At 36.3% G+C, this 18,521-nt stretch overlaps 1 protein-coding gene across 1 annotated transcript in view; it reads right to left on the reverse strand.

The window, feature by feature from the left end:
- Positions 1–18,521, reverse strand: part of NDUFS4 (NADH:ubiquinone oxidoreductase subunit S4) — a 43,414-nt gene that overhangs the window by 8,684 nt on the left and 16,209 nt on the right. Inside the window, exon 2 of the mRNA XM_065739866.1 lies at positions 14,413–14,491. Within this exon, the coding sequence (XP_065595938.1) occupies positions 14,413–14,491 (79 nt within the window). The remainder of the gene's footprint in view (positions 1–14,412; positions 14,492–18,521) is intronic.

The following is an 18,521-nucleotide window of genomic DNA, read 5'->3' on the forward strand; positions in this document are numbered from 1 at the left end:
CCATAAAAACACTACATTCCAGTGCATACAGAACACTTTAAAAACTCGTTACTAAAATCCAGCAAGTGCAACATGCATGAGGTAGAAGTTGTAAGAAAAAAACAAAGTCTCGACCTGCTCATCCATATGAGAACAAAACCAAAACCCAAACAAACCCCAAATCCCTACAGGTCATGTTTTCGGGGCACTTGTCTGGCTCCAAATCTGCTATTTTACCAATGATATAGGATTCATCCCATAAAATTTGTTTTCAAGGTGAAAACTAAACCTGCCTACTTTCAGAAACTAAAATATCTACATAGCATTGCTAGCTCTTCATACTTTGATTCATTATAGCTGAAGTTTCCATGCCTTCTGGGAATCCAGCAATTGTTTATTGATATCTTCCCCATAATAAAGCTGGCAATTGAACAGACAGTTGTTAGGACAATGAGTTTCTGGTTTCTGAAGCCCAAGTTGTCCTGACATAAAATCACTGTTTTTGCTTGCTGTAGACATGTAAGGTACTGTAGCATAGCTGAGCTGTTGTCAAAGATATGGAATAAAAAGGCTTGGCATCTATCACATACTTGACACCTAAAGAGCACAGAAGCTCTAAAATTCCTATTCCCTGTAGGCGCACTCTTAGTCTAGACAAACTGATTTCTCACACTTTTAAAATGCATTACAACACTCTATTGTGATCATTTCATCCACACAGCTCCAGCTAGTGACAGAAGAACCTGTCCTTTAAGCGACATTTCAATGGGCTAAAGCTCCCGCTCCAAGATTCCATTAAAACAATATAATACTTGAAAAGAACTGTGCTGCACTGGGTTGAACTCTCTACTGTGTCTTCAGAGCTTTGTTCTGAGTTCAAGTTCTCATTGAAACTACCTGTGAACCAACTTTCCAAAACAAAGATGTTTTTGACAGCTAGTTTCACACTACTATCTTTTCCTCAAAGTGTTCCTTACTGAATTTTGATCTATCAGCATATTAAAATACTAGAGAGGTGTTCAGTATTACAAATTCTAAATAATAAGGTGACAACATAAAGGATGAGTTTGAAAAGTATAGGTTTTGTTTTTTGTTTATTACTAAAAATTAACAAGCCCATTTCAAATTTTTAATGCAAGCTATCATCTGAAAGACTCATTATGACTATTTTGGTTTTGATTATATATACATATATATCCATATTTTTTTTGTATAGTAACTTCTTAATATCCATGCATGACATTTCAGTTCTTGAAATAAATGTGGAGGTACAAAACACATTTTTAAGCAGACCGAACTGCCTGTGACAGCATCCAACTGCCTACAAAACACAAGGACTTTGTGTCTTTATTAAAACTTATGCTATTTAAAAACACTGATCATGATGGAAGAATTGGTAATCTGCTCTGGAAGGAGTAATAGAGAAACAGTGAAAGTGCTACACAGGAGGGAGAAATACTGGAAATACTGGTACAAAGGCACAACAGCATCAATGAAAGCGAGATTTGACATAAACTGGAATTCAAAGGAAAGGAATATTTCTTTAAGTAAGTTCCACACTTGTAATATCAGCATCAAAAAAGAAAAGAAACTGAACTCTGCACTTCAAGGCAAAGAGATAAAATAACTGAAAATATCTCTGAAATGAAGCATTTTTGAGTGTGTGAGTCAGGTGTGCGTAAAGGTGTCATATTTCAACTCTGACATTTCTCTCCATGCACTGGCAAAAAGTGTGCACAACTGTGATCAACTATCTACTGTTTAGCATCCCTCTTTTTTTTTTCCCCTTTTTTTAATAAAGGAAACAGGGAACAAGCAATGGGAAGTTGGTGTCAAAACACAGAAAAACCTCCCAGCAAGCTTCCCGCAACCACCCAGGATTTAGAGTCTTGCTAGGCGCTCTCTTTTCAATACCAGAATTTCACACATTTCAATGACCATTATGACTTCAAAGAATCAAATTTTCATCATTGTCCGTCATCTGCCGGTTGATTTGTATAAAGGAGTTCTTCTGCATGCACTCCAGACAAAGGGCTCCTTACTATCGGGGCTATATATCAAATTTAAAAGTTCTGTTTGTGACAGTTGTGTCTGTGGTAAATTAGGGTAGCACTGAAGGAGTGCAGCTGCTCCACAGGAACCTCCTTTTTGGCATCATTTCACTTAAATAAAAACTGAATAATTAGCTTCTGCCTTTATTAAACCACAAAAATGCCACTGGCCTTAGTAATTACTTCCGGTTGCCCCACCTACTTAACCTCAGGAGTTTACACTTGTTAGAAAAGAGGGAAAGGAGAAGTTTTCTGTACTTTATGGGAGTCCACAGCAGCTTGCTCACTTTCCCATTCCCAATCTGTTTTACAAGCCTGAGTGCATGAAGTTTGGCTATGAATTTTGTGTTGCAATATACTTTCTGTAGGAGCTGTGATATGAAAGCACAGACTGGCTTGCATAAAAGCCACCAAATAGTTGCTATGAAAGAAGCTTTTTATTTAGTGGGCTCAGCTGCTTCAGCTGGAAGTCAGGATGACAACACATTCCTGCACTCCACTGTAGTGCTCTTGAAGTAAGTGCAAGAGTACAAAGTCTACTATGGAAACAGCAAATGGAAAACTGGAGCAGAATGAACTCAGCATGGACAGAAAACTTTTATCTATTAGCTACAGACACAACAAGGGTAAAAAAAGTGTCTTTGCCCTTAGGAAAGTCTGCATCACGCAGAATACTGTTGTCTTTCAGCCTCCACAATCTTTCTGCGTTATCACAGAAATCTGTGAACAACATGTGGTACCTAAAATGTATTCTCCCACCTAATTGTGCCACAGATCAATTAAAAAACCTCAAAAAGGATTGAAATAAACTTATTTAAAAAACTGAAAACCAAACACTGTAAAAATGAGAGAGGATTCAATAACAATAATGCCAGCAAGAAGGAAGCTATTTGAAGAACATCTCTTTCCATGGGCAGCTGTGCAGTAAACCCTACAGAGAAACTGGGTATAGAGAAAAGAATATGAAACTGGCACTTATGGAAGCAGATATCACACTAATGAAATCACTGTAAGTGGAAAGGAGGTGTCAGCACCCAAAACAGTCCATCTGCAAGTACTGCCAGCTTCAGCAAACTGCTCATCAGTTTGCATTCCACAACCAGGGAGCTGCTATTTTAACAGCCTTGATGGCCCAAGCTTTGCTGTTGTCACACAACCTCCATGAGAAAGTCCTTGTCATTACACTGCACAAAAGCTCACCCATGCTTCTCAATGTTTTGTGTGCCCAGTGTTATTTTATGCTGGTTGAAAATTAAGGTGTACCACATCCCATACACCACCATTAAGTCAGGGTCACTTGGAATTGCTCCGAGAACAAGACGAAAGATAAAACAGGCATAATCAGTTGGAGTTCCAAAAAGCACAGCTGCTTTGTACAAGTGTTACTTCATCATAGTAAGAAGAAAACTTCCTCCTCCCCAACCAATCTTTCAATTCTTGAAACACTATTTCAGTCTGAGTTGCATTCCCAAATGGCCTATATGCATTTGTCCCCACCAAGTCACAGAAAAACTATAGTTATAAAACTGGTTAATGCTAAAATTTATGGCAAAAGCTGCTGTGTTTGTGTGAGTTTAAACCACAGTGCTTAAAATAAAAACAAAACTGTAAGATTTTGAATCTTCCAGGTACCGTAACAAACCTCACAGCAGAGAGGTAGTTTCTTGGCAAACCATAATGCATGACAAACATGCAAAAAATGCCTACCATTCAGTATGCACTCTTGATGCACAGGTAAACAACATTTTGAGACTCAAAGCACTAAGCATGTGAAACATCTAAGTCCCACTTTCTGCACAGACAAGTATTGCATGCTTAGTACAGTCTTTTTCTGCCACGAAAGAATCAAAGAGCAAGACAAAAAAAAATATTTAATGTATTTCTTCCTGTACCTGTACCTCTTAGTTTTGGGAATACAGTCTGTGTAAATATCAAGAAATTAAAGAAGAAAAAAAACAAGTGTATGACCTCACAGTCTGACAAAAAATAAGAAAATCATTATTAAATAGAATGAACTAGAGTTGGTCAGGAAAGAAAAATGGGAATAATAATACATTTTATAAAAATAGATGTTGAGTCTAGTAGTGATCTGAGACTTCAATGTGGTCGTAACATTCTTTAGATTGAGAGAATTATAAACAAAGTGCTTATCCAGAATAACAGGGAAAACAAGCCTGTGGATTATTTATAGCAGACCCTGCAAACTACTTTTTCTTAAAACACAGTATAGCACATACTATCTAGAATTCATATAAAGCATACGTAAGTAAATATTTTGCTGACAAACACAAGTGACTGGCTTGTTTTTTGTCATTGTCCATCAGTTGTTTAAAAATACATCCCTTCTCCAGTCAACAGTTTTCTAAAGCTTCACAATCCTCAAATTAAGAACAGAGCAAAAAATCAAGTAGTTAAGAATAAGACAACAGCATTTTTAGACCATAAATTTTCAAATTAAGGGAGAGGCAGTCTTAGCTTACCTGCACTTAAAAAGCATTCCAGTATATAAAAAGTAGTTTCAATCACAGATACTAAAAGCCCTGGCCAGCAATCCAGGGACAGTGGTAATATGTTTGTGTGCTTCCAAAGCTGTTTTACTGAAGTCCTTACTATTAATGCTCACTAGAAGTTCTCTGTACTTATGTGTGGAGGGGAAGTAGTCTGATTTGTGTAAGATGTATGGTTGGCATGCATTCTTGTAGTTTCGGGAAAAAGCTCCCTTATCTGCTCAAGTCGCAAAAGATCCAAGGGAGCACAGCATTCAAAGCCTGACAGTGAACTAGGGCACTAATTACATATAAGCACTGCAATTGCTGCTGTGAACCTGGGCTTCTACTGAGTCAATTCATAATCTGGACAGCAAATACCTTAAAACCTGAGCATCCAAGTTCAAATTTGGTTGCATGTCAAAATTTTAATACTTGATAACTCCAGTGAAATTTCACACAATGAGGCTGTAAACAACATCACTGCAGTGTATGAAACAGCTACAGTGATTCAATTTAATTAGCTAGCAGTCTCCCTGGGCTGGAAGCTAGGGCACAGAATACCTAAAAATTTTAAAAGAATTCCATTATTGTACATTCCAGTGTTCCTTTCATTTCACTTCCTAACTACCTATCTACTCTCTCCTTAATGGTAGCTATGGAACACTTACTAGGGATTTAACTTGAAGGGTTAACATTTTAGAAACGATGCAGATTTTATTAAAAAAAAAAAAAGATATTCATTGAAGATCTGTGTGGGGGAAGAAAAAAAATTGTTTTTAACATTTTTTTAATTTAATCTGACAATACTGTCACAGTAGTGCACAGTCTGCTACTAAGAACAATATCCAGAAACCCCGAATTCATGTAAGCCAATGTGTGCTTCCATTGTGATGCTCTCTTTTCTTTACACCTTCTTCATAATTAAAGTGATTTCTGTGATCTTTCTCACAAAGTAACTAGTGGTTTGAGACACAGTGGAGAAAAACAGAAAGCAAATCCCCAATCAAGAAATGCAAATTTAGAGCGAGATCCCTTGTTTGTGCATGCTTTGTGAAGTTGCATTTAAGAAGTTAGAAGGAAGCCAGACCTGTTAAAAGCCGTTGTTCCTTACCCTAATGCAAGATGTAATGCTTCTATGTAATATGCATGGACTTTAAAAGTTGAAAGAGGGTGCTAAATAGTGTACACAATTTCCATACACAGCAGGTAGTGAAGCAAGAAAGGAAGGGACACAGTTACCCTCGTTAAAGAGATGCACAATAGAGAACTGTTATGCAGTGCTACCATAGGAAGGTCAATGCAACAGGGATGCTTCGGCTGTTAACAGCTTAAATGTTCACTATATTTAGTTAATTAGTGCACACAGTTTTTAAGCCTTCGAAGTATTTTAGAAGGACCTTTTCAAACAGTAACAGATTCATTATTTCCTGGTGGATACATGGGGCTTCAAGTGTTTAATCGTAATCCAGAAATAAGTGGCTCAATGCCACTGGACAAAAGCTGTTTCTTTAAATTTACCTGTATGGTTAAAATGGAAGCTTTCTACAACCTCTCTGTAAAAAGCAAAATCACAAATAGCTTGAGTTTTATATTTTTATTCTATTTTACAAGCTTTTTTTTATTTTGTTCTATCTAGAAGTTTGTTGTAACTTGTGCATAGGCCTATAAGTCTTTAAGGGCAGAAAATAATGGTCTTCTACATTCTAATAAAATACAGAAACCTGTCATTAAGATAAAAAGCTTGGTATTCAAATTCAGTGATTCATTTTGATACACTACAGCTTTCCTTTAAGTCTTCTATTACTGTGGGGGAAAAAAAATCAAAGGAGAATACAAAAGGAAAATACAATGTGCAATTATGTTTACTGAACAGTGATAAGACACTAAGGTTTTTTCTTTTCTTTTGAAACAGGTATTACAAAAGATGATACTCAACCTCTGACTTATCAGAGGGCCAGAGTTAGTTGACCCAGGAATGCTTTTGAATGGAACTGGCATGATGGCAAAAATGTCATTCCCTAAGAAAGAACAAAAACAGAACAATAAAGAATAAAATGTGAGTGCTGACAACATTTTAGCTTTAAAAAGGTTCTGCCTAGTTAACATGTTACTCAATGAAAACATTCAAACACGTGACTGATAATGATGCCGGCTTGCAGTGAAAAAGTGTTGTTTTTTTTACATGCATACACATACAAAACAAGTCTTTAAGGAAAAACAGTCTACTTCTTCAAGAGCTGGTATTAGGAATTTATTCATGGATTTCTTATTTTTTAACATTTACAGCATAATTACAGCAACTCAAGAAAGATACACAACTAATCCTGCTTGTCTTTGTCAGCACTTTGTTAGCCAGCATGTGGCAGAAATTCCCTATAATTCATGTTCTTCTCATTTCTTAACCCAATTTTCAGGCTAATAAACAATAGGATAAAAGTTATCTACTCAACAAGCAAAGGTGTTCTTCTGCACAAGAAGCAAACAGGCATTAGGGAATGGATAGAACTGAATTAGTAAAAACTGAGCAAGTTACCTACAGTGCTTCAGAATACACGAACTAAATAAACCTCTGTGGTCTGAACATTAGATCCTTTCTCTATGGTCCATGTTGTCACTCAACGTTTTAACACTCCTAATTTGAGGAAGTGGACATAAAGTAGCTCAAAGGCACCTAACAAGCTGTCTAGAATTGGAAGACTCTATTTCATCACTGATCATCTGAGCAAAAATAAGTACTGAAGAAGCAGCAAACTCTCCTGCAGCGTGCCCAAGATGCTCAAGGATGCCCATGGGATTACAGGGATGCAGCTTTCCCCTCCAAACATTGAAACCTTTTTCCATCTGACTTAACAAAGCAATTCAGCTAGAACTTCACAACTAGAAACAGCTTTCAAGTCTGCAGGCAGGACTTTCTCAGATAGTAAGCAGGACTTGTGCCTTATCCACTAAAACATGGATTTACTACACAAATGCAGAAAGAGACATTCTAGTGAACAGAAAAAAAATGGGTCTATAAGGACTTGTTTACTTGCTATTCCTTGCAAGACAAAAAGAATTCATGTTATCTACCAAAGCATTTCATAACAGGGGTTACTACTTAAGAATTCTAGACAAGTTTGGAGTAATGGCTCACTGTTTGTGAGAACATGAAAATATGACCTAGTCTTTGAGAAGTAAAACAAGTATACTTAAAACAGCCCCGAAAATGAAGTTACTGCTTAACTCCTCTTGATTACTAGACTGTATCAATAGCTTACTTTTGTTCTTATTAGCAGATTAGAAACACTGCTTACATATTTGGGCTTAGAAAACCAAACAAGTTGAATAACCTGTTGGAAACCAGACAAACTAAACACGTCACAACGATACTCCTTTAATTTGTTCTGAACAACCATTGTAGCAAGCTCTTCAGGTTGAGTATTCTTTGATAGAAAATAAAATACTATGTAGTAAAACAAAAAAACCCTCCTGCATACCCTTCAAAGAGATATTCTTTGATCCAGTACTACCAGACTAAAGCCTTGAGATTTCTGCACAAGAATGCTGCACGAAGGAAGTCCAGACAAAACAGACACTCGAGATGTTAGGATGTTGTGTAACTTCAATGTCAGACACTTCTCCTTTCAGTACTCAACAGAGATAGCACTACCATGCACCCAAAGCAAAGGCACTTAGAGGAAGAAATCCAAATCATTTAAGCTAACCTAAAAAGAGGTATACCTAACTATATAGGGATAAGGATGCACTTGCAGCACACTGACAGAACTAAGGATTACTTCATACTAAGTCCTGGGGTATTTACAAAATTATAGTTACCTAAAATGAAAAAAAAAAAAATAGCAGTATTTACTGCTCTTTAAAGACAGTAAATTTCATTAGAATATCCTCAGCTTCTCTGTTTAAAGGCATTGGAACTTTCTCCATCTATGGAAGGAAACTGTTGCCTGCAGACTTACCTAACGAAAGCTGTCTACTGTAGTCTAGCCAATCAGGTTTTCTAAACCACTGAAATCTTAATCAAACTATAACTGCTTAAAAAAGGAGATTTAGAAAGCAGTGTAGACTGAACTGAGCTATAATATTCCAATGGAAGGATTTAATTGCCAAACAGCAAAACATAGTGAATTAGCAGTGCTGAAAATATATAGCTACATTATCAGCTATACACACCTGAGCTTGTACAGCACTCAAGACCAAATACAACTGCCAGCCAAAACTACAAAAGAAACTGCCGAATTATTTAAGCTGGCTATCAATGTTTAGAAATAAACACATTACTCTGATAAACCACAATGGTGTACAAGAAATGAGAAGGATTATTACCCTCCTCAGAACTATTAAAGCCTTTAAATACTTAATGTCACATCATCAGTTTGACATCCAAGGTGTTTTGTCTTGTTTTTTCTCCCCAGAGTAATATTGTTTGTCTTTGCTGGGAAAAAAACAAACAAACAAACACGTTTTTAAAGATTATGTTTTGCAATAAATACCTCAGATACACCAAACTAACAGTGACTATAAAAGGAGTAAAAGTGTTTGAGTACTTAATTCAATGCAAGACAACACTTAGATATCTGTAATTGAAGCAGATGCATTTGTATTTTCACCTGTGAACATTTAGCTTTCTCTTGAATATTTCCTTGTATTGAAAGAATGCATTACCTCTGAAGCACTCCCAGAATGCAACTGAAGGGAAGCTGTTGATTTAACTGAGGAGAAAAGAACAAACAGAAGGAATACAACCTACAAGAAAGACGTTTAGGGGGAAGAAGAAAAGAGGAAAAATGGTGATAATAGTGGTATCTCCATCTGATCCACAGAGACTGCTGTTAAGGTACCTATTCTTTGAATAAAACTTTGCCGCACCACAGCCATATGTACAAGGCACACTACATTTGCTAAGTTACATTCCTCATCTAAAAAGGAACGCTGTCCTAAACTGAATTCTTCATGGTAACCAGTTGAATAAGTACTGCAGTTAGAGTGGATTAAACGAGGGAAAGATTATTCTGAATTCTTTTATCCTATTAAAAAGCCTTAGGAACAGCTTAAACTCACCCTCTTAAGGAATAACCTGTAAAGGGTTAACAGTATGTCAAAAAAAACAAAACAAAACAAAACAAAACAACCCAGAACATCTACTATATCCTTATTAACTAACACAGTGGTAATGCTTGGAGAATTCTTGGCTGAATAGTAGTTTCAAGAAGAGAAAATATAGTAAGCCTGTCTTTAATAAATGCATACTTTGCCAAGTATTTCTCTTCAGTGAGTTGCAAAAATAAGCTCCTATAAGCAGTCCTCAGATGCAATGTCACACTTTCTCGCACGTAGTTTTACGCCACATTATTGTATTGTTTTTCAGAGTAAAGCACAGCATATACTCTTGGTTCTTGGGAAAGGCTGCTAGGAATGATCACACACTTTGCAAAGCATACTGAATTTTTATTTGCTATGTCCTTCATTTCACAGCACTACAGACTATCAGACTGATACGTAAAGAAGTTTCATCATTCCAGCTATTTTTCACTTGTATGTATATTTCATTTTAATCTGTAGTATTATCTCTGTTTACTATAAGATACGTGTAAGTCCATGCATCTCTGTTAAAACTCAGAATGTAAAACTTAACTATTTTCCAAGCCTCAAGCAACACTGGGATTTGGATAAAAGTGTACAACTTTATCCTGAAAGCACTGTATGATTGCTAATAATGAAATCTTGCAGAAAAAAAATGAACTAAAGTATTTCTGCAACTGATTACTGAAAGTACATGCATGCTTTTTTGCCCCAAAGAGGTTTGCGTTCTGAGAATCCTACTGATACACTACTCGTCCTCGATTATCCCGTAGGAAACACAACAAACACTAACTGTTACCTATGGACAGCCACGAGCAAGCTACTAAGACTCCCAATCCTGATCTCACAACAGTTACTAATCAATTTTGGCCTAGGCTGCTGCTGTATGCAGAACTGACTAGTCTCCTAACAATAGAGTATGAATTCCTCAACCCTGAAAAAGTATATAGTCATATTTTCTACACCAAATTTAACGTATACTGCTGCACACAAAGTATTTTCAATGACAGTTATGTAGAAGTCTGTATACAATCAGAATGAAACTGGCCCTCTGCCGATCTTCAGTAATGAGACATCTGAACCACTGCTGAAAAAATTCACATTATAGAAAAAAAAAACAATTTTAGGACAGCAGCTGAAGCATCAACTGAGATTTTGCAGTTAGCCTGAAACACAACCTCTCCCCGTATATTTACGCCACGCTGCATAAACACTTTTGTACCATTTCAGCTGCACTTGATAGCACTCTTTTTGAATGCTTAACTCTGTGCAGCAATCCATTCTACCTCATCTTGGCCATAACCAAAATATAAACATCTGTAACATGGCTGCAGCTAACAGCTGATCCTTAACCACTGTTCCACAGTATTTCTAGAACCTCCCAAGTGACTGAACTGTTCAACTACAATTTGCTTTCACTTTTCTTTTGAGCCACAGCATGTATATTACTGGTGAAATACGCTGCTATTGAGATGCAAAGGTTATTTTCTGTAAGTTCTAACCTTGAAATATTGTTCTAACATTGGTATCATTTAACAACTACAGAAAGGTCTGTTTAGTGGTAAATATTCAGGAGAAATTTGGTATAGCACCTACAATTGCAGGTACCAGGTTACATAGAAGTGTCGAGGCCACGGGTGTCCAATCTTTTGGGTTGCCTGGGCAACACTGAGTGAAAAGGAATTTTCTTAAGCCACAGATGTTCATAAGACAAGAGCACAATAACACTACTGGATAGAGGAAATTCTCAGCTACAAAACACTATTTTTCAACACCATCATCATCATTACCTATTCATTTTCACCAGCAAAAACAAGAGCCTGCATGCCTCACTTACAAAAATCTGCACCAGAGGAGGTGACCTAATGTCACCACTGTTGAAACGTACCACCCACCACCTCACTGTACTCAATTCCACTGTTTGGTCTCCATCAACATTCACCAAGTGTTGATGAGTGCCAGTGGGAGCCATTTTTTCCATATGGAGGAGTTCAGTGACACAACTCTGCCTCACATACACTTTCACATCAGACACTGATCTGTCAGACTCCCCCTCTGCTGCCATCTGTTGCACAGCAGCAAGATGTAACGGAATATTGGCAGGAAGGTTCAGTCTCTATTGCTGTACCACCAACATCTCCCTCTGATTTTGTGGGCCAACATCATAATATACGAGGCATTACTTTCAGAACTGTCTTCATAAAATATATACTATAAAGTATATAAAAATTAAAAATTTATTTCAATTTTTGATGATCATTTATTCAAACATAAGGAGAGTTATTTGACCTTGTCATGAAACTAGTCCATCAGGCTGGTTCGATAGCAGTGGTTGCAATTATTTGAGATCTCAAGGTGTTCAGAAGATATTTTTTCATGAAATTATACTTTTCCTGTACTTCATTCTTGACAGCAGTTGTTCACAAATGTATGAACTGCCAAAAAGCAATGACAAGAATAAGGTGTGATTGTGAAGCGAGGTACTTCTCTCTCGTAAGAAAGGTCTTACAGAAGTTTGATATGTTCTATTTGAAAATTCACAGGTAATGTATTTATACAGACTGAAAAAGGAGTCCCAGATAAACCAAAAAATCAATGATTTTTTTGTAATCTTGAAATCCATTTTTAGCAAAACTACAATAGCCTGACAGAACGAACATAGAAATCAAGCTACTTAATACACACAAACAGTTAAACTGTTCAGAACACTACCTGAGGGAGATTTGCTGCCGACAGCCTTTGTCCTCTATAGCCCAAATTTCCAAATGCAAGCAGTCTTGAGAGACTACTTTTCACCCAGCTATTTGTCCAGACTCTTGGAATATGACCTAATTGGTGGCCAGAGATTCAAAATATGATGCAAGAACTGTATTTTTGTTCGGATTTGTTCAATTTGTACTACGCTATTTGGATTTAACTACTCGTTAAAATTATTTTATTCAACACTTGCAGAAGACAACCAATAATTCAGACAAGGACACTGGTTTTTGAATGTGTTCTATATAAGCTGAGCATATAGCATTTAAAAATCCCATTTTTTTGTTTCTAATATCAATAATCCTGTACTTCTATCACATTCGATTTTCACTATTACAATAGAATTAATTTTTCTCTCATATTCAATGCCTGCCATCTGACATTTAATCTATTATTCAAAATAGCTGAAGACAAAATGATTGTTTAGTTTACATATTTCTGCATCTGAGAAAGAAACAGTGGACTTGAAGAAAATGATCCAACGGCTACTAATATCAGATCTCAAAAATATCTAGTGACTGTGAGTGCCTTCAACTTAATGAGAACATAGAGATGTTAGAAACAACTATACCACTTACAATTCATTTACACTAATACTGAGAGAACAGAACAGTTGCATTTCAAAGTAGTATCACTTTATCACAACCGCAAGGATAAACTTTCATAGATAGACAGACAGGGCAATGCAAAACCCTAACTTAGGATAAATGTACATGTAAATGTAAAATGGAAGATAAAAGAGTATCTATTTTGTGGGTCTGTCTTTGCACTGTAGGCTCTTTCAGATTTATGTATTCATCACTGGAGGTCATGATAGGGAAACCTAATACTGTAAATTCAGGAATTATAAATATTCTACTTAGATTTTTTAATACATTAAAGAACAGGGTTAAAATAATCACATTGAATTTATAATATGTTTAAAGAAATGTAGGTCTACTGACTCAGTGCATCTTATTTACATAGTGACTCATGAACTCCTGTACATTAAATTAAACCATGAATCCCAGTTTATGCAATTAGATTAGCAAGATAACCATCCTCGCTAAAACACAGTACTATTTTTTATCTTATTTTTGAACTCAGAATGATGTTACATCTTTTAAAATTTCAGAAAAAAATTACAAAAAATAAAAAAGATAGGGAAGATATCTAGAGATGGGTAAAAATTCATTGTTGCTAAATCAATATTACAAACAATGAGAAATAAAAATCCTTCCTCAACATGTAGTTATCAGTACAAATGTTCCATTTAAAAATATAAATCCCAAATATTTCTTCTTGTTTATAAGTAGTTAACATAGCTTCAGGCTTAAAAGCAAGCAAATACAATACGAACTGTCTGGTATATAGGATGGGATTTTTTTATTCTTTTTGATTCAAAAGTGATACAAAAACCAATGAAAAGCAGGCTTCTGCTGTGACGCATTCCCTAGAGAAGTCTTACAAAAATTATACTATTGAATAATGTAAACATAAGTGTCAGGTTGCATCTACAGTAACAGACCACACATTATGGAAGAACTTACAAGAAAAGATTGCCAAATTTCTGATCTGCTACTGATTAGCAGAAGAATGTTATGCGTTTGTTCCTAGTTGTAATCCAACCTTCATGCATATTCAAAAGCTAGAGTATATGTACACAGTAACAACAACCTTGCCTGCTTCTTTATGCTCACTGTTCTGTAATATGGGTCCTAATGAAGATAATTTTAGGAAGCTGGCAAATTCTGTACGATTGCACTACACAGAATAATACTCATATTTCAAAAACAGAAAACTTGTTATAAATTACAGCTCACACTGATCCTTGACCACAATGTAATAATAAACAAGGTACTCATCACTTTATATTGCTTAATACTTGGAATGCCATATTTCCTTCACATACTTGTTTTACTAATGCTGCCTTTTAAAAAATGCATGAAGGATTTTTGCTTTGTAGTTCACATTTGTATGGCTTTCCTAGAAGAGCGTAGAATACCATACTGAATGCCTATTGTGTAGAAATAACCCCGAAGGCTGTATCATAGCAGTATGCAGTAGAAAACCCTTACCAATTTTTCATCAACTGTGATGAGTTGCGTGTCTCGAGTTTGGTTCTGTGCCAGCCGCCATGTGGAAGTGCTCAGTGACCTGCAGTGCAAGACTTGAAGTTAAAAAATGATTCATGCAATGAGAAAATAGAGGCAGACAAATCTTACATAAACAAGTTACTTTAACAATATCCGTCTTGTAAAAAAAATTGAAGAGGGAGAGATGAGGGCACAAAAATCCTTTTTCTCCCCAATTAGTTCTGTCTGCTGAGTTTTTGGCAGACTCCCACTTAGCAGTTCACAACAGGCTGCACTTTATGTCAGCCTACAGGCTCTCTGTCACAGAGAGACTGCCAGTGGCAAGGACTGTACTGCTCTATATGAATGTACAGTAGCTGGTTTGTCACGAACAGACAGAAAAATACAAGGCTGTTGCAAGTATTCTGGAACTCTGATCCTTCAAATGATGGCATCAGAGGAAAAAAATCCTAAACCTATTTGTAGAGGGAAAGCTCCTGTTCTACACTTCAAACCAGAACACTAACTTTTTTTTTTACGCAAAAAGAAAAAAACAACAAACAGAACAAAAACTCTAAGCTAATAATGCAAACAAAATTTTCTGCCTTCGAGTAGGCAAAATTCACAACCGTTCTGCTGCACTCCTTAATTATACAGGTTGACTTAATAGCTTCCAGGAAATATGATTAATCTCTCGGCATAAGTGCTAAACCTGCAACGTACTGATGGAAACAAGGAATCCAGTCCCACATCACTGAATTAAGGAAAAGAATTTACTGTTAATTTGCTTTATGTCACTGATGTCAGGATTGGGCCTTCTGAGTGCAAATCATCTATTGGCAAAACAATGCAACAACATGTGAAGCAAGCCAGAAAGCACAATTCTCTGAGCTAGTAGTGTGCTTCATGTTTAATTAAGGTCATTTTAAACAAATGAGGCACAAAAGTGCAGGAATACAAACAACTAACCAGGGCCACTTAAGTTTCAACTGTTATTCAGAAGATTACTCAACTTAGGAAGCTAGGCAAACTTGCAGATGCAAGAGAACTTTTATATTTTGCCTCTGGGATACTTGCAACTGTACTTCCAGTGACTTAACACTACTATCTTTTGAGGAAAACATCCACAATTGTCTTAAAAAATGGAACAGCTTGTAAATCAGCATTTCAAGACTCACAAAATCTGCAACGCCAAGAAGAATAATCTCCTCCTCCAAGTACACCATAGCTACTGAACAGAAAATACCTTAAAAGGGATATTGGAATAACTAGCCTTAAGTCATTCAAAACCTGCAGAATTACAACAGCATACCTTGCAAAGCATATTACCAATCTTGAGACCGTGGAAGCTGTAGCTAAGGACAGAGACTCAGTGATGCATGCACCTACTCATGTCTTCCAGTTTTAAATCTTTCTCCAGTTGTTATGGATTCTGGTGACAATGTATTTCATAGATTCATAAAATGATCTAGGTTGGAACAGGCCTTCAAGATCATGAAGTCCAACCAGCACCCGGACATTCCAAGTCCCATCACTGAACCATGTCCTTCAGCATCACATTTCTAAGTATGAACACAATCACTTGGAAATAACCACTACAGTGCTACAATGAACAGTATAGCTGCACTGGATGTAGCACGTTAACTAAATAAGCATTCAATTTTCAGACAATATTGGCATGGCACAGTTTTGAGGAGGCAAAACACTGGAAAGGAATTTGAAATTAGTGACTATAAAGTAAGTCATAATAATATTATAAAACAACTGGAACAAAGTTCAGTTCAGTAACAATTAAAATGCAGATTCTCATCAATATATACACTTAACATAGAATACTTGTTCCTAAATTACCTTTAATTTTCCATTAACGACAACAAGAAGTATCTAAGTCATTAAATAATTGAACTGAACAAATGAAGTATACAGAATCACACAACTTCGTGACATGGACAAACACATGCATTTGAAAATACAAAACTTGCCAGAAAGGGCACTTAGAAGAACAACACAAAGTTTTTGAGGAAGCCAAGGAATGCAAGAATTTCACATCCAGATGATAACTATTCTGTTACCTCAAAATCTCTGTTCCAGAGAACTTCTGCCTCAACACAGCTCTTTTTTTAGTTTGCACATATCCAATAAGTAAGTCATAAAAAAGGATACAGTAATTCTGCAACATGCTATAAAGATGCTCTTAGATGCAATGAAGGGGAAGTTACGTAAACAGGGGTGTAACATTTGACTTCCAGAAGCAAATAGCTGAGAAGCATGTTATTTCCAACCTTAACCGAGGCAAAACATTGTGATGTGAAAAAAAAATCTTCTCAGGAATTTTTGTGTCGAAACAGCATTCCACAGTTAACTCTAGAACACTATATGACGTGCCATTTGCTCTATTACTTAATGCATGGCCAAGGAAAAATATTAGATCACACTATCAAATGTGATATATAAATCAGAAAGCTCTCAGGACCTTCCTCTACAAAAAGGTCTGAGGAAGATGTGAAGGGTTTGTGTGTGCCAGGATTGGAGCAATTACACTTATCAGAAAAACACATTTTCTTTGTAATATAAATGCAATTTGAACAAAATTTCAAATCGAGTTTGAGCTAGCTTTTTAATATGAAAAAGCATTTAGCAGCTCTAAAAAGCATAAATGCCATGCCCTTCCAAATTATTTCCACTCATCATTATGCCATCTGACATACTTCTTACTCAGGTGACTGCTCATTTTGGAAATTTCTACCTTCGCGGAAAAAATGAAAATTTCATACTATTGAAGTTGAGAGGGAAGAATACATATTTGTAAAAATGCCATCAAATTAAAAGTGGGTAGAATCCTTCTCTTCCAGCCTCTACACTGCACACAGGACAAGTTAATTTTTTTGCACAAGGTGCCTCTGTCAGATGGGACAAATTGGAAGACATCCCACCTTACAGCTCTCCATGATGTTTTAGCTCTCCTCTTCAAAGGCAGATAAGATAGATTTTGCTACCTTAAGTTGATTTCTGCTCCTTTTCACCGCTTTAGAAAAAGCCTACCTGCCCCTGGAATTAGCACCTTTCCTTCAACATGCAGCCTTCCACCCAAGTATGGATTAAACAGAGGGGGAACTTTCGTTAAGAATCCTGTAATTGAAAATTGTTTGAAAACAGGTATTTGGACTAGAATAGAAACATGATGTATAAGCTCATGGAGGACTCTGTATAAGAATACATAAAACACCGGCTTTGCTTCAAAGATGACAGACTCTTGGAAATACCATTTGTTTCATTTCTCATAGGAAAGTATTCTAGAACCTAGAAATATCAGCAATTTGAAAATACCGTGCAATCTGAAATATTACTATTTAAAAGTTAATAAAAGTGTTACCATTTCCCAAAGAATTTAATTAATTTTCTCCAAGTTTCCTTGCAGTACCCTTATTCCAGACACTAAGCTGAGGAAGGAAACCTCTTTCCCATAACCCTGTCTTTTCAACCTCCCACAACCAGAAGTATCGCATCACCACACACATTTTCTCTCACAAATCAGTCATACAGCCTTGACAACACTTAACCTTTAAATTTAACGATTATATGATCTAAATAACTTAAGTGACTACTCCATCCCAACCTTTTATTCTGTCCCCATCAATAAAGCAATTCTCACAAGATTCCCAATTAATACTTGACTCTGCCCACATACACCCAGAACCTTTAGACGGCTCCTCTGACAGACTAAATTGCTGAAAGTATAAAACATACTTTTTATGATTCCTTTTCTTCTCACCTCTGGAACTGTAATCTGCCTTCCTCTTTTCTTCTCTCTAAGCTACATGTCTTAACGTTATTGCATTTTGCCTTTTTCAACTGCTTAGGCTTTCTTTTTCCCTCGGCCAAAATCTGTTTGATGCCACAAAAGGAGAAAGACCCACTTCTTATCCTGTTCCACAGTGAACCAAGCTCTGATTTAAAATTACTGTACACAGACTATTTTAAATAAATGTATTAATATTTTAATTCTGAAGTTCAGGAACTCTACAGAGAGTTTTAGACACAACAGCCAGGAACATTAAAACTTGCTATCTTCTAGGTCCATTAATTTCCCATCCAAAATACAGATCAGACAA

This window comes from Cyrtonyx montezumae, unplaced genomic scaffold (genome assembly GCF_038088225.1).
Source record: "Cyrtonyx montezumae isolate F1298 unplaced genomic scaffold, pur_monq_1.0 scaffold_25, whole genome shotgun sequence".
In the NCBI taxonomy this organism is placed as follows: Eukaryota; Metazoa; Chordata; class Aves; order Galliformes; family Odontophoridae; genus Cyrtonyx; species Cyrtonyx montezumae.